Raw genomic sequence first — 23358 nt, 5'->3', positions numbered from 1 at the left:
AGACAACACACACACACACACACACACACACACACACACACACGAACTCACGCATGCAAACACAACTCATACATACATGATCACAGTCTGGACTGTGGTCAAGTGTGTGTGTGAGCTGCATTTGCGAGTGCGTGTGCTTGTGTGTGTGTGTGTGTGTGTGTGTGTTGCTTGCTTTCAACAACGGCCTTGTTGGCTGAAAGCTCATTTTGCGACAATCTTTTTGGTGTGCCTATCTGCGACTTTGCATCTCCGCTCGTTAAATGGTGAGTAACAAGTATCCTTTTCATAATATTGTCACATTCCATTAATAATACCCTAAGTCTGGACAAATTGAGGTATCCAGAAACTTGGTAGTAAGAGTTTTCATTTGTGAAAATATCAGTTGCAAATTATTTTTCAGGCTGAAAAGTCGTTGATATCATTAAGGTCATGCAGCTAAATCAAATTGAGGATGGTGATATTCAAACAGGTTGGGATGACTAAAATACAGTCTACTGCAATGGAATTTGACCAATTGAAATGTGTTATGATTTGTGCAGATGTAGCTGTCATGTGGGTCAGCCTAATGATGAACAGAAACTTGCAGTTAATAAAATGGCCTTGAAGGAGAAGTTTTTTGATCACATTATCTCCCAGTAAAGTTGAGTCATCAGTACAAGCATTACCTGATACTGATGATACCTGTTACAGAAGTAGACAAAAGATTAAAATTTAGAAAAATTGAGAACTTTTTTTTGACTGCATGCAATTTGTGCTGTAGATCAACATATGCCTGATAATTTGATTCCAAGGTAATTGAAAAAGGAACAAAAACTGTTAGAATGTGATGAAAAGTCAATGATCTTCACAGCAATTCCTGTGAACAAAACGAGTAAATCCAATTCAAAGAACAAAAAATCATCTAACATGGTTGATGAAAAACATTGAATGACAATATTGTCAAAATAGGAGACATTTTAAATCTGTGTGCAAAAAACTTTTAGCAAAACTCAACACAAAGAAATAATTCTGAGCACCAGACTTTCGAATGCAGAAGAAGCAAATGTTTCTGCTCCAGGTCATGATAATATTTGGTTAGCTGACAGTTCTGCATCAAAACACATGACATCACACAAGGATTGGTTTAACACTTTTAAGTCAACTCAGACATTCAAATTGCAGACAGCTTAATTGTTAAAGCCAAGGTTGGAGGAAAATGACACTCTAACACTTCGGAAAACACATTATACATTCCTAGGCTAAACAAAAAGTATTTTTGTGGAAGTTATCACAAAAAGAAAAATGTAAGTTTTTTTGATGACAAGAGAACGGAAATTTGCAGTTCAAGTCTAGCTGCAGAAGGAATTAAGACGGATAATCAGTGTTATCAAATGTTCTTCAAATGTCTATATCTGCTACAGGTGTATCCTGCTTCATTAAATTCCATAATGATCTGGCACAAGAGACTTTGGCGCAATCATTCTGTGACTGAAATCTACAACACAAAACAGCAAGAGTACATCAGTTGTCTACTTTAAAAGTTCAGTATGGATTATTCGAAACGAGATTCCACCTTTTTTGATCCTGGGACTATGTGTGCACAGTGGTCAATCTTCTGTAAACCAACGTGAGGTAAAGGAGATGGACAAAAAGTCCTACTACAGGCAGTAGGTAGCTTAATGTTTGCAACTGTCTCATCGACTGACATCATGTTCCCTATGAGCATGGTGAGTAGGTTTTTGCATAACACAGGTCTTGAACATTGGTGTGCTGTTAAAGGGATTATGAAGTAGGGGACCAGCGACCTGACCACTCACCAGCCAGAAACGGGCTATGTAAGCTTGTTAGCACCTGGACCTGTGTCATGGTGTTCATATCAGCAGAAATGGTAACAAGACCACAACTGGAGGCTAAATACATACCGGATTCAGATGCTACTACTGTAGTAATTTACTGGCATAGTTTTCCCAGTGAACTTGGTTTTCAGTTAGAAAAATCAACCACTCTCTGTGTTGAAAATTGAAGTGCTATTAACTTTATTAAAAAATATGTAACATCACAAATGTACCAGACACATAAACATTAGCACCAAACACATAAACATTAAGTTAACATATGTAAATATGTTGAAAACCATAACATTGAAGTTCGCTACATGTGTTCTTATAAACAGCTGGCAGGTTTGTTCACAAAACACACTGTCAGACATGTCCAAAAGAATGAACACCATTTTCGATTCAGCTGCCATATATAAGCATCACATAAGAAAAATTCAGACCTCAAGCACAATCTGGCATTGAAATAAATCCATTGGTGACAAGTGAAAATTTGTGCAGACTGGGCTACATACCCAGATTTCTCACTTTATGCTAGCAGTCACCCTAACTGCTGCGGCTATCTGAGCACACTTTCCATCCAACTCAAATTCCCAACTTCTCGCAAATCACATATGCAGCGTCCACTGTCCATTACCCTCACTGCTTGCAGTTTCACCTGATTCCTTCAGGAGTTCAGACACTGTATACATCACCACTAAAGGTATCATTATCTGCTGTCAGGTGCATATTTATTATTATATGCATGGTGTCTATTCTTTTGGACACATCCAAAATCTTGTAGGAATCAAGTGAAACTGTGAGCAATGAGATTAATGGACAGTGGGTTCTACATGTACAGTATGTGACAAGTTGAGAATTTTGTTTGGACAGAAAGCATGTTCTGATAGCTTAAACAGGTAGGGTGACTGCTTACATAAAGCGGGAAATACAGGTCTGAGTCTTGGTCCGACATGAATTTTCATTTACCTCCATTCAATTTATTTAAATGGCCAACCACAGCTGAGATCCAAGTTTCTCATACATCATGTTACATACAGCTGCTGAATCAAAAATGGTGTCTTTTTCTTTTCTTTTTTTTTCTTCAGACATGTCCATAAGAACAGACACCACACATAATAATATAAAGGCACCTGGAAAGTCAAATAATGATACCTTCAGTGCAGATTATGCAACTACGCCCAAATTCTTGCTGGCATCAGGTGAAGCTGCAAGCAATGAGGATAATGGGACAGTGGACGCTAAATGTGTAGTACGCGCCAAGTTGAGATTTGGGTTGGATGAAAAGCATGTTCAATAATCAAAATGGTTAAGGCAACTACTTGCATACGGCAGGAAATCTGGGTTCAAGTTCCGGTCCAGCACAGATTTTCACTTGTCACCAGTGGGTTTATTTCAATGCATGAGTGTGGCTAAGGTCTGAGTGTCTCTTACATCACATGTATCTTTGGTATCTTTGTCAGTGTTAGTATGTCAGTTTGGTTTCTAATAAAGAGCTTATTTCACTCTGTGATTTTCTGTCAAAGTTACCAATCCTCATACAATGTTTTATTTATATTGCACTTAGGGAATAATTTAGTTTCCTGAAATGGTTTTTTACAGCACAATTTATATTTTTCACTTTTTGTGGATATCTTGAGTTAATGAAACATGGAAAGAGAATTTCTGCACCAAGGAAAAAACCCAAAAAAAAGTAATCATAATTTTTGTCATGTAATATGGTATGTGATCAAATGGCCAGTGCAGCTTTGCTTTTCCATAGCATGTCCTCTGGTTTAGAGCCAAGTGGAAGGCTTAAACCAGAGGCTCAGATGATTCTGCGGAGATCTGGGGTGCAAATTTCTTGACCTCCACTATCAGGAGGAGAAATGTAGGGTCCCCCTGAATAGGTCAGGCGTGCACTACATGCAGGAAGTGGCTACAAGCGTAGCAGAGTACGTGTGGAGTGCACATGTGGTTTGTTTTGGTTAGAGAATTCCATCCCTAGGCCCGACAAGACACCTCATGAGATGCGGCAGGGTAGTAGTAGGCAAAACACAACAGAGAATAACAATATTAATGTGGTAATAGTAAAGTGCAGGAGCATCTATATAAAGGTCCCAGAACTGCTCTCATTAATAAACGGTCACAATACCCACATAGTACTAGGGACAAAAAGTTGCCTGAAACCAGATGTAAACAGTAATGAAATTCTAAACTCAGATTGGAATGTATACCACAGAGACAGGCAGGACAGTGAATGGGGAGGCATGTTTATAGCGATAAGAAGTGCAATAGTATGGAATGAAATTGACAGAGATCCGAAATTTGAAATAATTTGGGTGAAGATCACGGTTAAAACAAGCTCAAACATGGTAATTGGATGTCTCTATAGGCCCCCTGGCTCAGCAGCTGTTGTGGCAGAGCATCTGAAGGAAACTTTATTTCGAATAGATTTCCCGACCATGTTATAGTTCTGGGTGGAGATTTAAATTTGCCAGATATAGACTGGGAGACTCAAATATTTATAACAGGTGGCAGGGACAAAGAATCGAGTGAAATTTTTTTAAGTGCTTTATCTGAAAACTACCTTGAGCAGTTAAACAGAGAACCGACTCGTGGTGATAACATATTAGACCTTCTGGTGATAAATGGACCAAAACTATTTGAAACAGTTAATGCAGAACAGGGAATCAGCGATCATAAAGCAGTTACTGCATCAATGATTTCAGCCGTAAATAGAAATATTAAAAAAGGTAGGAAGATTTTTCCGTTTAGCAAAAGTGACAAAAAGCAGATTTCAGAGTACACGACGGCTCAATGCAAAAGGTTTGTCCCAAGTACAGATAATGTTGAGGATCAGTGGGCAAAGTTCAAAACCATTGTACAATATGCATTAGATGAGTATGTGCCAAGCAAGATCGTAAGAGTTGGAAAAGAGCCACCGTCGTACAACAACCGAATTAGAAAACTGATGCGGAAGCAAAGGGAACTTCACATCAAACATAAACATAGCCAAAGCCTTGCAGACAAACAAAAATTACACGAAGTGAAATGTAGTGTCAGGAGGGCTATGCGAGAGGCGAAGAATTCAATAAATTCGAAAGTAAAGTTCTATGTACTGACTTGGCAGAAAATGCTAAGAAATTTTGGTCTTATGTCAAAGCACTAAGTGGATCAAAACAAAATGTCCAGACACTCTGTGACCAAAATGGTACTGAAACAGAGGATGACAGATTAAAGGCCGCTTTTTCCAAAGCTGTTTCACAGAGGAAGACTGCACTGTAGTTCCTTCTCTAGATTGTCGCACAGATGACAAAATGGTAGATATCGAAATAGACGACAGAGGGATAGAGAAACAATTAAAATCGCTCAAAAGAGGAAAGGCCGCTGGACCTGATGGGATACCAGTTTGATTTTACACAGAGGACGTGAAGGAACTTGCCCCCCTCCTCGCAGTGGTGTACCGTAGGTCTCTAGAAGAGCGTAACGTTCCAAAGGATTGGAAAAGGGCACAGGTCATCCCCGTTTTCAAGAAGGGACGTCGAACAGATGTGCAGAACTATAGACCTATATCTGTAACGTCGATCAGTTGTAGAATTTTGGAACATATATTATGTTTTAGTATAATGACTTTTCTGGAGACTAGAAATCTACTCTGTAGGAATCAGCATGGGTTTCAAAAAAGACGATCGTGTGAAACCCAGCTCGCACTATTCGTCTATGAGACTCAGAGGGCCATAGACACGGGTTCACAGGCAGATGCCGTGTTTCTTGACTTCCGCAAGGCGTTTGATACAGTTCCCCACAGTCGTTTAATGAACAAAGTAAGAGCATATGGGCTATTAGCCCAATTGTGTGATTGGATTGAAGAGTTCCTAGATAACAGAATGCAGCATGTCATTCTCAATGGAGAGAAGTCTTTCGAAGTAAGAGTAATTTCAGGTGTGCCGCAGGGGAGTGTCGTAGGACCGTTGCTGTTCACAATACACATAAATGACCTTGTGGATAACATCAGAAATTCACTGAGGCTTTTTGCGGATGATGCTGTAGTATATCGAGAGGTTGTAACAATTGAAAATTGTACTGAAATGCAGGAGGATCTGCAACTAATTGATGCATGGTGCAGGGAATGGCAATTGAATCTCAATGTAGACAAGTGTAATGTGCTGCGAATACACAGAAAGAAAGATCCTTTATCATTTAGCTACAATATAGCAGATCAGCAACTGGAAGCAGTTAATTCCATAAATTATCTGGGAGTAGGCATTACGAGTGATTTAAAATGGAATGACCATATAAAATTAATCGTCAGTAAAGCAGATGCCAGACTGAGATTCATTGGAAGAATCCTAAGTAAATGCAATCCGAAAACAAAGGAAGTAGGTTACAGTACACTTGTTTGCCCACTGCTTGAATACTGCTCACCGGTGTGGGATCCGTACCAGATAGGGTTGATAGAAGAGATAGAGAAGATCCAACAGAGAGCAGCGCGCTTCATTACAGGATCATTTAGTAATCGCGAAAACATTGCAGTGATGATAGATAAACTCCAGTGGAAGACCCTGCAAGAGAGACACTCAGTAGTTCGGTACTGGCTGTTGTTGAAGTTTCGAGAACATACCTTCACCGAGGAGGCAAGCAGTATATTGCTCCCTCCTACGTATATCTCGCAAAGAGACAATGAGTATAAAATCACAGAGATTAGAGTCCACACAGAGGCAGACCGACAATCTTTCCTTCCACAAACAATATGAGACTGGAATAGAAGGGAGAATTGATAGAGGTACTCAAGGTACCCTCCAACACACACCGTCAGGTGGCTTGTGGAGTATTTATGTAGATGTAGATGTATTCACTAAAATCAGTTTCATTTGTCATGTGAAGATACTATTTATCTGACACAATCAGAATGGTTAACTGCATCAGGTACCAGTAAACTGTTCAAAGTTAAGATACAACATGAATGATCAAATAATCTACAGAGCATATAAAACATAACATTATTTACTGTCCACAAGCACTTGGTGTTGGTGAAATGTTTCTGAAGCATATTTTTCTCCTCCTCAATTCTAGTTCTGAAATACTGCTGGGAGATGATGGTTTGAGTACAATATACTTGCTACGCAAATTCTATACAAGTGCCATAGGATTTCAGTCAGGAAAAAGACTGGCTGTGAAATCTGAGAAATGCTAAAGTGTTGATAGCATTTTTTTTCACTGACTGAGCTCTCCGGCATTAAAATTGACAACTGTGTACCCCTGATCTGTGGAGAAGGAGCTGCTCCAATTAGCTTCACGCTAGGGAAAGCGATGGAAGAAGTAAAGCACAACTTCTTACAAAATAAAACTTTAAAACTAATGATAAACTGTGTTTAGCAGCCACCAAATATACTAAGGATACCACTTTATAACATGTTTCTTCAACATAATTAACTGAGGAGTATAGTTTATGTGTATATTATTTGCAGGTAATGTTCAGAATTATTTGAATACCTTCTATACTCGCATTTTAGTAGTTTTGACAAGCGCTTATAACATGAGCAGAAACATTACACATTGAAGGTGCAATAATACTGGTAGCTTTTAGAGCCCCATTTCAAGCAGTAGTGGCATACCGTGAAGGTCAATTCTTTTCTCAAACTGACACTGAATTGACAGATCTGTGGGGTAGGGCAGGATGCGAGTTTGGTTTACAAAGATCTTTATTTTGCCCCTATCTACATGAAGGGCAAAAGCAAAACAGGGGAGAGGAACACATCTGGCCTTTCCATTCTTTTGCAGCACATGACCTTGCTTCAAGACACAAAAATATCCCAAAAATGTATCAAAGTGTCTTGACTGATCTCCAGATTGTTTTCACCAACATAAATCCTGTACCACTACACAAATGCTTCATCCCCAGTCTAAGTGCATGTAGTTTATATTCCCATATAGTTAGTTAGTGTTCCATTTTTAAGCTTAAAACTTTTATTGCCTACCCCATTTCCTTAAATGGCACAAAATGCATCTATTATACCTATAGATTTATTTATTCCTATTCAAGAATTCATCTATGGTATAGAAGGGGTTGTCAAGGAGATATGATTCCAATTGATTTTTGAAACTATTACTTCTTTGTGTCAGACATTTTATTTCATCTGGTAATTCATAAAAAAAAGTTTTACAGCAGCATATTTTACCCCTTCCTGTGCCGAAGGTTAAGTAGAGGATAGTATAAGTCTTTCTTCCTTCTGGTATTATAATTATAAATGTCACTGTTGTTTTTAAAATGGTCCATGTTGTTGAGTACAAATTTCATTATTGAATAAATGTACTGTGAGGCTGTTGTAAGAATTCCTAACCTTTTAAAAAGATGTCTACAAGATGTGTGACTAAGACCTCCATACATATTTTCTTGAGTCTTCATGCACTGTTATATATGTCAGTTGTTGCTGTTGTGGTCTTCAGTCCAGAGACTGGTTTGATGCAGCTCTCCATGCTACTCTATCCTGTGCAAGCTTCTTCATCTTCAAGTACCTACTGAAACCTACATCCTTCTGAATCTGCTTAGTGTATTCATCTCTTGGTCTCCCTCTTAAACTGGCTAGCTCTTTTATGATGGTATCTACTATTATTAGCATTTATTTATTTTTCAGTAACACAGATCACAATTTTAAGTTCAGATGTAGTTTGGAGTGTGTATCTTAATTACACTAGCCATAGTAATGTTGCTTTTCACCTGCCACGAAACTTTTAGTCCATCACATGTGTAGGTTTATATCTCTCAGTAAATTATTTTCCTTGTTATTGTTAATTACATTCCATCATAAATCTCACTTCCTAAAATACATAACTAAGGCGCTTACCTTCCTGTAAAGGAGCGAACAACATGCTACTCGGATTCTCATGCCAATTCGTTGTGATATAAGAGATGTATGATGCATTATGAAAGTATTCAGTAAGCTGCTCAGTAGTAAAATAGCTGCATACAAAAATGCTTGGTTCTTTGACACTTCTGTCTCAGGATTGAAGTACGTTAGTAGCAATGCCATAAATACTGGAACTAAAATCCTGCAATAAATAAAACATAATTTAAGAAAATGTTTTATGTTCACTGGCTTGTACATTTGTGTATGTGTATGTCAGCATCAGAAATATACCACTATGCCTATATAACAGAATTATTGCCATAAGGTGACAAGTTTACAAGCTAGTTGCTTACAGAAGCTGAAAATCTCATTTGCAAAGATATAAAATGTTTGTTGTAATAAAGTTCACATAAACCATGCCTTGGGTCTACGGTTCAAATTAGGGTCCGCATTCTGGTACAAGTTCCATCAGCAAGCTCTGTATGAATTTAAAGCATGAGACTGAGAATTCCTACAAATTCAAAAATAATTACAAGCTTACCCTTGAGTCACATTTTCCCCAAATCATACAACTATCTAGAATTAAAAATGAAAGTTGCTGTTAGCTGTGTGGCAATGTTTGTTACACTTCAGTGATAGCTATTTTATTATGAATACCAATGTAGTCTGCAGCTTTCAGTGTTACTGTGTTAAATTTAGTTTAAGCAAGCACAAGCAGTTTATAATAGTTTATCAAATATTAATTATTTATGCAGCTTTTAATAGTTGCTTCACTTTCTTAATATGTACCATAGATGCCTTCAGCCCAGCGTCATGAAAGCTTCCTTCTGTGAACATATTGATCTACAGGAAGGATGATGGGACTCTAGGACAAGGTGTTTATAAAAAACCAGCACATGCGGACCTGTATCTATATGTGATATGTTGTCATCCACCATACCAATGCACAGGGGTCCTGAGGATGTTGGCAAGGAGGGCTCACACCATCTCTGATGCAAAAACATTGATACGAGAACCAGAACACCTTTCGAGCTCGTTTTTTAAGCAGAAAAGCTACTCTGACGCACAGATCCATTATGCTTTGGGGTTTTAACCTTCCTCAGAACCAGTAGATGATGATTGTAGATCAGTTGTTTTCTATCACATGCTGGTAATGCATCTTCAAAGATAAGGAAGAATTTCAAAATGATATACCTAATATTAGGAGTGTGTTGTGCCCACCAGCCATGATTAGAGCTCTCCTTGGCACTGTGAAAGATGATGATCTGGGGCAAAGCAAGCCTAGTGTTTACAGAATCCCTTACCATTGTGGAAAACATATACTGGCCAGAAAATTAGCACCAATCATGAGAGATGTGTTGAGCAGCATTGCCACATGCTGTTACTGCAACCTGAGAAATCTGCAGTGGAGGGGCACAACTAGGTGTGGAACATAGAATGATGTATGTTGAGGCACAGATAGTGGTTCCTGTGTCTCAGTGTTAGGGCTATGTTTTAAAAGAATCAGTTTAAATTAGACTGGCATATAATACTATAAATAGAGACAAAGCCTATCCTTTAAGTGAAATGTGGAATCCTGTTTTATCTGAAACTTAAAAAAAAGGTCAAGAGAGACAGACTCCGTGACGATTGATTGTTTCTACCAGCTTTCACTACTGGGGCATTGTAACTTCACTCAACATTAAGGAGCAACAGCAACGACTTCTTGCTAAGGTACTTTTGGTTTCCCTGGTGTATAAAAGGACTCCACTTATGGTAGGAATCAGTTCTGGCCCCATTCCTGGCCTGCTTGGATATTTGGCTGAAAACAAAATGCTCAAAAAAGAACAAACAGCCCACCCAGCTCTCACACCCAACAAGAATTATCTCTTTTGCTCTTATCAATAATTCAGCAGTAATAGACCCTTGCAACCCAAATGACTTTGAGGTTCTCGGCATTTGGGTAGCATTTCAACCTGCACAGGGGTGAATGCCTGCAACTGATTGCAGAATGACACTCCTCATTCCATGAGGGGGCGAGCAGTCTTTCTAGATGGCCTGAAGGCTGTTGTACAGAAACATCACTGATGTGGTGGACTACACTTGTAGTGTGATATATGTTTTCCTGTCACTATACTGAAACGCAGCCTGCTGACTGTACAGCAACCTGTTTGTCTTGCTCATCATTCTTTCCAGTAGTTTTCTCTCAGCCACTACCAAATCTTCTACCTACACTCCTGGAAATGGAAAAAAGAACACATTGACACCGGTGTGTCAGACCCACCATACTTGCTCCGGACACTGCGAGAGGGCTGTACAAGCGATGATCACACGCACGGCACAGCGGACACACCAGGAACCGCGGTGTTGGCCGTCGAATGGTGCTAGCTGCGCAGCATTTGTGCACCGCCGCCGTCAGTGTCAGCCGGTTTGCCGTGGCATACGGAGCTCCATCGCAGTCTTTAACACTGGTAGCATGCCGCGACAGCGTGGACGTGAACCGTATGTGCAGTTAGTTGACGGACTTTGAGCGAGGGCGTATAGTGGGCATGCGGGAGGCCGGGTGGACGTACCGCCGAATTGCTCAACACGTGGGGCGTGAGGTCTCCACAGTACATCGATGTTGTCGCCAGTGGTCGGCGGAAGGTGCACGTGCCCGTCGACCTGGGACCGGACCGCAGCGACGCACGGATGCACGCCAAGACCGTAGGATTCTACGCAGTGCCGTAGGGGACCGCATCGCCACTTCCCAGCAAATTAGGGACACTGTTGCTCCTGGGGTATCGGCGAGGACCATTCGCAACCGTCTCCATGAAGCTGGGCTACAGTCCCGCACACCGTTAGGCCGTCTTCCGCTCACGCCCCAACATCGTGCAGCCCGCCTCCAGTGGTGTCGCGACAGGCGTGAGTGGAGGGACGAATGGAGACGTGTCGTCTTCAGCGATGAGAGTCGCTTCTGCCTTGGTGCCAATGATGGTCGTATGCGCGTTTGGCGCCGTGCAGGTGAGCGCCACAATCAGGACTGCATACGACCGAGGCACACAGGGCCAACACCCGGCATCATGGTGTGGGGAGCGATCTCCTACACTGGCCGTACACCACTGGTGATCGTCGAGGGGACACTGAATAGTGCACGGTACACCCAAACCGTCATCGAACCCATCGTTCTACCATTCATAGACCGGCAAGGGAACTTGCTGTTCCAACAGGACAATGCACGTCCGCATGTATCCCGTGCCACCCAACGTGCTCTAGAATGTGTAAGTCAACTACCCTGGCCAGCAAGATCTCCGGATCTGTCCCCTATTGAGCATGTTTGGGACTGGATGAAGCGTCGTCTCACGCAGTCTGCAAGTCCAGCACGAACGCTGGTCCAACTGAGGCACCAGGTGGAAATGGCATGGCAAGCCATTCCACAGGACTACATCCAGCATCTCTACGATCGTCTCCATGGGAGAATAGCAGCCTGCATTGCTGCGAAAGGTGGATATACACTGTACTAGTGCCGACATTGTGCATGCTCTGTTGCCTCTGTCTATGTGCCTGTGGTTCTGTCAGTGTGATCATGTGATGTATTTGACACCAGGAATGTGTCAATAAAGTTTCCCCTTCCTGGGACAATGAATTCACGGTGTTCTTATTTCAATTTCCAGGAGTGTATATCCATATCAGGAAGTGGTCGCGCTGAGTAATTTGTTGACCACTCCACACTAAGCTGCATCTGTGAGGGTGGAAGAGACCCCACACTAATTCTAAAGTGTCTGCTCTGCCCTGCTCGATGCCAGAGGCAACACACCTCCTAGCATGTAGTGCACATTAAAATCTAAATACACAACAGGCTGGGAAAGATGTGTGATGGGATCACAGAAAGCCTCATTGTATAAAGCCTCATGTGATGGCAAGTAAAGGAAGTATACATTCCTGTGGAGACTGTCACCCACATTGTTTTAAATAATTCTTACAGAGACAAAGACATAAGGGTGAAGGTGTACCCTGCACAAGCAGCAGGGCACCTCCCCCAACCTTCACCTTCCCCATCCACTGGAAAAAATATGCCCGTGAACCAAACTCGCATCCTGCCCCTGCCCCCCTCCCTCCCTACACACACACACACACACACACACACACACACACACACACACACAGAGAGAGAGAGAGAGAGAGAGAAAGAGAGAGAGAGAGAGAGAGAGAGAGAGAGAGAGAGAGAGACAAACGTACAAATCAGTATCAGTTGGAAGAAAGCCAGAACGTGTGATGTAAACTGACCAGTAGAAAGTCTACCCAGAGCCGTTTGTTATGAAAATTTCAAAACTACTTTGCCTTTCAGTGTGAAATTAATATGAGCTGCCCTCCCCACTGCAGATCCTATGTGTGCTCTTATACTCGGACCTCGTCTGTACTAAGAGTGCCAGTTCATCCGTGCGAATCTCGAATCCACTGACTTACGAGAACTATTTTATCAATGGGACTGTTCAATCCACTTTTCTTACTAATTACTTCAAGAATGTGTGTTAATTAAGGGTTGGGTGGCAGAGTACATTCTTATTCTCTCATGAGTCATTTTATTCCCATAGCTTCAACAGAAAGATTATCATCAGATTAACCAGGCAAAACAAGCCCTGGATGGTCTGAAGGCTTGGAACCCTTCTTTCTCTACTACTGATTTCTCTTTTGATGGCAAAGTTGATGTATTTCATGATACGGTATACATTTTTTCATTGACTGCCTACAATTTCTACTTGGTTGGTGGGGTATTATGCTTCTACATATTCTTTTTGTGTTTGCACTAATTGCCTGAATCCAAAAAGAGATGATAACTTTCAGCATCTCCATCTGCATCTATACTTGTCAAACCCCCGTCACGGAAGAGTATACGTCCTATTGTACCAGTTATTAGGGTTTCTTCTTGTTTCATTCACCTATGGAGCATGAGAAGAATGAGTGACTGAACACCTCTGTACGTGCTGTAATTATTGTAATTTTGTCCTCATGATCCGTATGGGAGTGATACATAGGGAGCTGTAGTATATTGCTAGAGTCATCACTTAAAGCGAGTTCTTGAAACTTTGTTAGTAGCCTGGCTCAGGAAAGTTTACATCTGTCTTCAAGTGCCTGCCAGTTCATTTCTTCAATATCTCTGTGACACTTCCCCATGGATCGGACAAACCTGTGACCATTCATGTTGTTCTTCTCGGTATATGTTCAATATCTCCTGCTAGTTCTATCTGGCATGGGTCCTACACACTTGAGCAACATTCTAGAAATGGTCGCACAAATGATTTGTAAGCAATATACTTTGTAGACTGATTGCACTTCCCCAGTATTCTACCAACAAACCAAAGTCTACCGCCTGCTTGATGTGATCATACCATTCCATACCACTACAAAGTGTTATGCCCAGGTAGCTGTATAAGCTAGCTGATTCCAATAGTGATTCATTGATATTATAGTCATAAGATAGTAAATTTTTTTTTGTTTTGCAAAATGCACAATTTTACATTTTCGAACATTTAAAGCAAGTTGTCAGTCTTTGCACCACTTTGACATCTTATCAAGATCTGACTGAATATTTATGCAGCTTTTTTCGGGCAGAACTTCATTACAGATAACTGGAGCATCTGCAAAGAGTCCGAGGTTACTATTAATATTGGTCACAAGGCCATTAATGAATAACACAAACGACAACTGTCCCATCACACTTCCCTCGGGCACACCTAAAATTACTTCTACACCTGATGACGGCTTTCGATCCAACACAACATGCTGCATCCTCTCCATCAAAAAGTCCTCAATACAGTCACAAATTTCATTTGATACCCCATATATTCGTACTATTAGCGATACTGATCTTTTTTTTGCAATAGAAGGGAAGGAAGCTGTCAGGCAAATAGCAGTAAGGCTTTAATGTGCTTTCTGTCCATCAGATAAAGGAATTTGTTTTATCACTTCTGTCTCTTACATCTTTTCAAGTTCAAAAATATTCAAGGATCATGATTTCACTCAGTGGGATTGTTCCAACAGTTTACGCAACCCAGCAGTAACAAACCAGTGAGTAAGCCTATTCACTCAAGGCTTGCCTAGTTGCATCTCACTTTTTACTACTACTACTGCTGCTACTACAATGATGAAAACTACTAATACTACTACTACTGTTAATAATAATCATAATAATGCATGCAGCTCTCCTGTATGGTTAAATGATGATGGAATCCTCTTCAGTAAAATATTTGGGAGGTGAAATAAACCTCCATTGGGATCTCCAGGTGGGGACTATTCAGGAGGATGTCATCGTCAGCAGAACCAAATCTAGCATTCTACAGATAAGAGCTTGGAATGTATGAATACAAGAGCTCAGATGGAAAATCAGTCTTAAGCAAAGACGGGAAAGCTGAAAGAAGCATATACAGTGTCTCTACAGGGGAGATATACTTGAGGGTAAACTTAAAGAAGACAAGAGGGGAGATATAATACTGCACGAAGAATCTGACAGAGCACTGAAAGACCTAGCCTAAGTCAAAACAAGGACCTGGAGTAGACAACATCCCGTTAGAACTACTAACGGCCTTGGAAAAGCCATCCATCATAAAACTCTTCCATCTGATGAGCAAGATGTATGAGACGGGCGAAATACCCTCAGACTTCAAGACGAATATAATAATTCCAATTCCAAAGACATGAGGTGCTGAAAGATGTGAATACTATCGAATTACCAGATTAATAAGTCATAGCTGCAAAAAACTAACACAAATTCTTTACCAAAGACTGGAAAAACTGGTAGAAACCAATCTCGGCGAAGACCAGTTTGGATCTGGAGAAATGTAGGAACACGCAAGGCAATACTGACCCTTCGGCATCTCTTACAAGTTACGTCAAGGAAGAGGAAACCTACATTTATAGCATTTGTAGACTTAGCCTACAGAAAGGTATTGAAAATGTTGACTGGAATATTCTCTTTGGAATTCTGAGTGTAACAGGGGCAAAATACAGGGAGCAAAAGACTATAAACAACTTGTACAGAAACGAGATGACATGAGACATGTTTGCAGCCTATCTCCTATGTTATTCAATCTGTACATTGAGCAAGAAATAAAGGAACCAAAAGAAAAATTTGGAGTACAAATTACAGTCTGGTAGAAGAAATAAAAACTTTGAGGTTTGCCGATGACGTTTTAATTCTATCAGAGACAGCAAAAGAACTTGGAAGAGCAGCTGAACAGAATGGACAGTGTCTTGAAAGGAGGATACAAAATCAAATGAGGATAATGGAATGTAGTTTAATTAAATCAGGTGATGCTGAGGGAATTAGATTATGACATGACACACTTAAAGTAGCAGATGAGTTTTGCTATTTGGGCAGAAAAATAACTGAGGATGGCCAAAGGAGAGAGGATATAAAATGTAGACTGGCCATGAGAAGAGAAGGGTTTCTAAAGAAGATATATTTCTTAACATCGAGCATAGATTTAAATGTCTGGAAGTTATTTCTGAAAGTATTTGTATGCATTGTAGCCATGTATTGAAGTGAAACATGGGATGATAAATTGTTTGGGCAAAAAGAGAATAGACAATTTTTGAAGTTTGATAGTACAAAAGAACGCTGAAGATTAGATGGGGAGAGCATGTAACTAATGAGGAGATACCGTAATAAATGGAACTGGGGAACAAAGAAATTTGTTGCGTGATGTCCTTAAAGGTTAGTTAGGTTTAAGTAGTTCTAAGTTCTAGGGGACTGATGACCATGATGTTAAGTCTCATAGTGCTCAGAGCCATTTTTTTTAAAGAAATTCGTGGCATAACCTGACTAAAAGAAGGGATCGGTTGGTAGGTCACATTGTGTGACACCAAGGGATCAGAAGCCAAACTCCGCGCCGTCATGACGTCACACACAACAACACCCTTACGTCACGGGTCAAAGTCGACGCGTGGGATCGGACGCTTCTGTCGACCCGAGGCTTGCACAGCTTAGAGTAGCATCGAGTGCTGCATCAAACCAGTCTTCAGTTTAAAGACCACAACGACAACAGTAGTAAAATAATAATGATACTCACTTATATTTACAAACCAACTGGTACAGTGGGTGTTCGAGTGTTGTTACTTGCACAACAAGTTAACTCGACGATCCTTCTTCGTGAATCTCTCGATGACATCGTCGTACCACGTATCTCGGCTTTCAAGTACTCGCAGTACTGGTTTTTCAATTGAGGTACAAGCAAGAACTGATAGGCGATCCTGGGCCATACTGTTCCTCAAATACACTTTTACACGTTCAATATGAGAAAAAATCGTGTCAACTGAAACACTTGTTGCAGGAATGGTAGCAATCAGACAAAATAGTTTGAAAGCTTCCGGAAGAATTTGGTCCGTTTCATTCTCAATCATCCTTTTGATAACGTCCCTCAAAAGGGGAGTGTGAAATGTTTCTTTATGCTGGGAAGAGTATACGGTTTCCAGTTCTACACGCAACTGTGATGGATTGAAGGACGCGCCATACGTTTGTAATAATGAATCCACACCGTCTGCAGGGAAATGCTGACCATAATTGGCGAACTGAGTAGTATCGCCCAATTTCAGAAAAAGCAGTTTATCACATTGTGAAAATCTCGTTTCCAGTTGCGTTACAATATTATCCAATACCTCGAAGTACACTTGTCTGTATTTTAACATCAATGGATTGCCAATGCATCCATCCATCAGGTCAGCTCTATTTATGGAAGATTCAGCTTGTGAATTAGTGGAGCGTCTCGTGGAATCTAAAAATTCGATCAACTTATCTTCCTTTCTTAAGTTCATCATGTAAGCTATGCATTCTGAGACAGCTTTGTTGCGAAACTGTGCGTCATTCTTTTTTTCCTGAAGAATGTTGAAAAGCAGTTCAGTCTTTATAAATATGGTTCGAAAAACAGAGAGAAGAAAAGCAAAGTCAAAGTCTAGAAGGCTATTTTTGAAAACACCGACTTCTCTTGTAGTCGTTGCACTAGAGTCTGCACTCTCAATTAATTTATTTAAAACTTCAATTAGCCCCGAACGGTTTTCGTTAATTGCAGATATTATTCTGGCGTTACAGTTCCATCTCGTTTCAATGTTCATCGCAATGTGTTGTAATGGTACTTTGACTACCGCGCCTCCGCCAATACAAAGATATAATTTACGATCGCGCACGCAGAAGAGCGCTGCGCCAGCGACCGATTTTTATAAATAATTTTGTTCGTCTTTTTACTTTTGCGTAGATTTTTTGTCTTTAACAACTAATTGATTACACTCTCTCCCTGGTCTTCATACGAAAGACGTGTATTTTTCGGCGATGTGTTGAATGTGCTTTTGGGTGGAAATTAAAATTATATTACAAAGCGAGGTTGTTTCAACAGTGATTCGAGGTGGTTATCGCCAAATTTGTAAATTGATCATGACAGTGACAACTTGAAGAAGTTTTCAACAGACGGAGAAAAGTGAAAGACGGGTCATCCTACAAGAGAAATTAGGAGGACAGCCATGAAGACTATATTGTAATTAATACTGCGTATCTAACAAGATTATAAGGTAAATTTCAATTAGTTTCTGGTGCTATTTCCGCACAGTAGCTTTTTGTAGTGTTTGCCGACCCGGTCTGCCATGCACGGTCAAATTACAACACGATCTCAATCAATAATACGAAGTCCGCCTTATCCGTAACTGAAACCACCAAAATTCAAAACCCAATCAGATTTTCTATTTTATATTTTTCACGGCAGAACCCCTAAGGAAAAGGAAACACTACAGTGTTTACCAACAATATTGTCGAGAATTGCTGTGCGTTTGGAAGACCGGTGGAAGAAAGCAGGAATACCCTGAAGCGTGGAGAAAAAAATCCTTACCGGTTTCATATAAGAACAGCTCTGTTGTAAAACTAAATTTAAATGATGTGCAAAGCAGTGAGTAAAAAGAGCTTGGGGGGCAACTTCGCGGACCTTACCTAGCAGGGCGTTTAATTCTTCCGTCAGAACGGAAGCACCATCATAGGACTGGGCCACCAGTTTGTTCCTCACATCAAAATTCCGAAACACGCCGCTCAGTACAGTGCATAACGCAGCTGCAATTCTAGTTTCGCTAACATCATGAAGACCAAGAAAATGTTCTTGAATATCGCCACTGGAGTCCACTAGTCTCACAATAATAGAGCATTGTGGCGTGTCTGAAACATCTGTTGCTTCGTTCACAATGCAGGCATAAAATGAGGTTCTATCCAAACTTGAATGAATATATTTACAAATCTCCTCGTTTATACATTCAATGAGGTCGTTCTGTACAGTTTTTGAAAATCCCCGGAAATAGTCCATTTTCTTCCAGTATGCTTTTAAATCTTCGTTTCTGTTTAATACAAGTTTAAAAGTGGCTCTGAAATTTCCGGGATTCAGAGACTCTTCTGTCTCATTATGACCTCTGAAAGCTAGCTCCTGCTTACACAAAAGACACGTTACGTCAACTAGAATTTTCATGATGTCTCTGGTCGCTTTCACTTCATTGTTGTGTCTGCTTTTCATCAGAATGTAATGTTCGTCAAGTTGCTCTGCAATACTTTTGACTTGCCTGGACAGTACTTTATAGGAAATAAAACTGCTCAGATGATCCTTAGAGGAAGCGTGTCGTACTAAACCTCTAGACAGGTTTTTCAGATCGTCAAAACCCTCAGCCGACCATACACTTTTTCTTGTGCTTAAGAGCAAACATGGCCAGCAAAATAATTTTCCTTTTGTAGGGCTAGCACACAACCACTTGTGCTGCTCATACCACGAACTTTGGAATGCACGTGTTTTCAATTTATCTATCTGAAGATGGTGTAGTGCCGGTGTTGGACGTCCTTTCTTCAAAATTTGATGTCGTTCAGTTTCACATCTCCTTGAAAACGAAATCTCCTGCAAGGAAGTAATGATGTCCTCACTCGAAAGCGTTACATCAGTACTTAAACAAGACTGGGCTTCATCCAGATTCATTGCACACGAGTCCACTACTTCACACGGTACAACTGACGCAAGTCAGCCTTCACAGAGAGGTGGCACCCCTACGACTGGCCTCCCACGCCAAGAAGCGCATGGCAACATGGCTAGCACGGCGTGCACCCCCTCTTCTGCTTCGAGTAGTGACGTCACGGTTACCAAGGGAACCGACTGCTTGCAGGCGGCGTGGGATGGCTCTGGCCTCCATGCCATATGCCTCGCGCGTGTGTTATGTCGCAGGTAGCGTTTTTTATTCCCACTGTTGACGTGCTGGCTGGTGCTGGAGGTTTAGAAGAAATAATGCAAGCTAACGTCTTTCGCCCTCGCTGACGATAAGTGCAACACGGTTATTTTTAATCAGCCGCACTAGCCTAGGGTTTTTATATGCTACTGTAGTTTGATCATCATGTTAAGGATTTTTAGGTGCGCACCTTTTTTTCTTAAGGTAATAAATAAAAGCTTTTCGGTAGGATATCAAAACTTTGCCTCTACTTGCGAAAAGACCTTTTTTTCATACCCTTGTACCCTTTTTTGGGACTTTTCTCTCTGTTTGCCTCCAACCATATCCGCAACCTCCTTTTTCCTTTTTAGGGTTCCGGCGGTGAAAACGAAACAAATATAGGATCACTTTACTTGTCTGTATGTCTGTCCGACTGTTAAGAACTCGGGAACGGATAGAGAAATGAAGGTGTTTTTATGTCACATACTAAGGTCTATGGTCCCTTTCCGACGTGGAAGATATAAGCTTCTAAATCAATGCAGTCAAAAGATGCAGCTGTTTATGTCACATATTTTGATACTCGCAAACTCACTCAATAAAATGTGCAGCGTACTTCCCATTGACACAGAGCCATGAAATTTGGCCAGAAACACGGTTGGTCCAAGTAAGGGAAATAGCCGAAAATAGTTAATTTGTAATTATATCACACGAAATAAATATTTTTTTGTCATTTGCTGTCTGTTAGTCTTTTATGACCTCTTTTTCCTAGGGAATTGTAATGGCAATTTAAACTTAACACTAAAACATTTTCCAAAGCCTTGGAATTCCCGGGACCGATATCTTGCCAGTATCGAAATCAACAGCGTAAAAGGCAAAAATCCTCGATTCCCGAAGAGGCCTATCCAGGGTAAATAAGTAAGTGTGTGCTGAACCATCAGAGCGTGAGTCCTATTAGCATTTCGCTATTTTCTTCTTCACTGTAGCTTTTGAATAATCTTCTTGAGCGCATTTTATTATTATTAAGATAAATAAATTGCGACTTTAATTCCATTTGTGTATGGTTCCGAATCAACCTAAAATATTTATCTATCAATAACATCTCCTCGGCTAGCAGTGAACATGTAAACACTAGCCTACCTCTTTCAGTAAACGCATGACTGAAAGCACCGCTGCAACAATGTAACGCAGTTGCGTGTACGACAAATCGCGTTTCGCTTTACTGCTATAAACAGCTTACAACAATGCAAATGATAAGTGTATTTCATTGTACACTTTTAACTTCCCCAGACTCAGCAGCGTGCTGTTCATGAATGTGGTTTGTTATTGAACGAATCTGTTGCTAGATTTTACTACACTGAAGGTCTCCAGTTCCCGGTTTCTTGTTCTGCCTCAGGAACTAAAACTGATGGAACTGTTATGTGATGTACTATTTCCGATTCGGGAATTTTATTAGATGAAAAATACAGTCAGCTGGGGTAACTTTGTACCACTTTTTTCCGTAATTTGAAAATACTGGATACAAATTACACATCACAAGAGACATTGCTACATTTTACATCTATAGGTACTGAGTGCTTGGGATAGCGAAAATGTATACTAATTATGCACTATTAGAGAAAAATTTTGATTTTGATACTGGTACGAAGCTACGAGTGTCATGCTGGCAGCGACGGCGCTAGACGAAACTGAACGTCGGCGACGAATCAGCTTTGCGAGGCCCCTTTTTCACTTTCCAGACAGAAACAAAACGTTAAATTACATGAGCTGAATTATACTCTAACAATAATTATACGCAAGTATTATTATTGTAATATACAAGAATCATTGCAATGACAAAAATTACATTAGACAAACACACATTAAAATAAGCGAAACTTCCGGCTTTTCGCCTCACTGAATTTTTTAAAGATTACCTCGTAAGTTAATACCAGCCGCTGTTTCCGCTTCAATTGATAGTACTGACAACGCAGATAACCTTTCTTTGCACATCGTGCTCCTTAAGTATGTATTAATCAATTTTAACTTTGAGAAACTTCTCTCGGCAGAATCTGTACTGACCGGAACTGTGAGCGTTATTCTGATTGTTATGCAGTGTTGCCAATTTAGCGACTTTGTCGCTAGAAATGGCGACTTTTGCCTTTGTCTTAGCGACAAAAAAAACTTTTTAGCGACAAAAATTATTTAGCAACTTATCTGGCGACTTTTGGAGTACTGACGACTTTTGAAGTACAAATCAAAACTATAATGGGCCAGTATTTTCATTAACAAAACTAAGATTTTAACTATAGAATGGGTACTACACTGACTTTGTTCTAGATTTACTAAGTTAAATTAAGCTCTTAGCAGATCATGTAGCATTGTTCAGTATTTAGTAAACCTGAATGTGGGAATTGCCTACAGAGTAAGAAAACCTTGACTATAGAACAACTCATTATTCATTACCCCTTAGCCTGTTATCGTCGAAAGCGTATCGATCTATAATTCTTCAACTTTTGAACGCCCTTTATTTTTCGAATTGACAAAAAACATACGTAATATTAAGTATAATGAAGTACATTTCTGTCCAGCAATCTCTAATTTTTCGAAATGTTAGCTCGCAGTCAAATTATTGCCACATGCACAGTGGTAACGCAAGAACAATTCGGTGGGGGTATCTCAGACATTATTACGTTTTAAACAATTAACAATAGGACTGATATCGAGTTACCGAGTGAGTAGATTGTTTCATGACCTCTAGTTCGCCTGAGTTTTAATGTATTTTCAGTGATTATAAATTGGTGAAACTTATGTTGTGGTGGCTTACATAATGGATTTACCGCAGAAGAAGAAGCAGTGCACTCAAAAATACCGGGATGCGTGGGAAGCAGAACCTGAATTCAATGGGTGGCTGAAACCAGTCGTTGGAGACTTATCCAAGGCAACATGTCAAGTATGTGCAACAGAGTTTTATGCTAAATTGTGTGATATTAGAAAGCATTCGAAAACTATTAAGCATAAACAAAAAATTGATTTAAAAAAACACAAACCACCTTACCTGTGAAAATTGTTCTGAAAACTACAGTTTTAAGCAGAGCGGAAGGCGCCCTTTCTTTATTTATTGCTGAACATTGTTCTATTTTAGCTGTAGATCATTTAGGAATAGTGTACAAGAAGGTGTTTTCCGGTGATGAAGGCGCTAAAAACATGCAATTACATCGTACAAAGTGCACTAACAATATAACTGAAGTTTTGGCTCCATATTCTACACAATCATTGGTTGAAGATATAGGTAACCAAAAATACAGTGTACTAATAGATGAGTCCACAGATGTATCAATATCTAAAATGCTAGGTATCGTTATACGGTACTATGGTGTAAATAACCAAACCATTAGATCGGCATTTCTCAAACTCGCTGTAGTAGAAACTGCAGATGCAAGAAATCTGGCTGCTGTTCTTGTGAATTCTTTGAAAGATCTCAAACTTCCAGTCGCTAATACGATAGGAATTGGCACAGATAATGCTTCTGCAATGGTTGGAATTAACAATGGGCTTTTCGAACAACT

At 40.2% G+C, this 23358-nt stretch overlaps 1 protein-coding gene across 1 annotated transcript in view; it reads right to left on the bottom strand.

The window, feature by feature from the left end:
- Positions 1 to 23358, bottom strand: part of LOC124777963 (ATP-binding cassette sub-family C member 4-like) — a 256857-nt gene that overhangs the window by 155467 nt on the left and 78032 nt on the right. Inside the window, exon 4 of the mRNA XM_047253522.1 lies at positions 8642 to 8846. Within this exon, the coding sequence (XP_047109478.1) occupies positions 8642 to 8846 (205 nt within the window). The remainder of the gene's footprint in view (positions 1 to 8641; positions 8847 to 23358) is intronic.

The sequence above is a fragment of the Schistocerca piceifrons genome, chromosome 2 (assembly GCF_021461385.2).
Source record: "Schistocerca piceifrons isolate TAMUIC-IGC-003096 chromosome 2, iqSchPice1.1, whole genome shotgun sequence".
Taxonomy (NCBI): domain Eukaryota; kingdom Metazoa; phylum Arthropoda; class Insecta; order Orthoptera; family Acrididae; genus Schistocerca; species Schistocerca piceifrons.
Note: the sequence above shows the minus strand (reverse complement) of the source record. Positions and strands in the feature narration are given on the sequence as shown.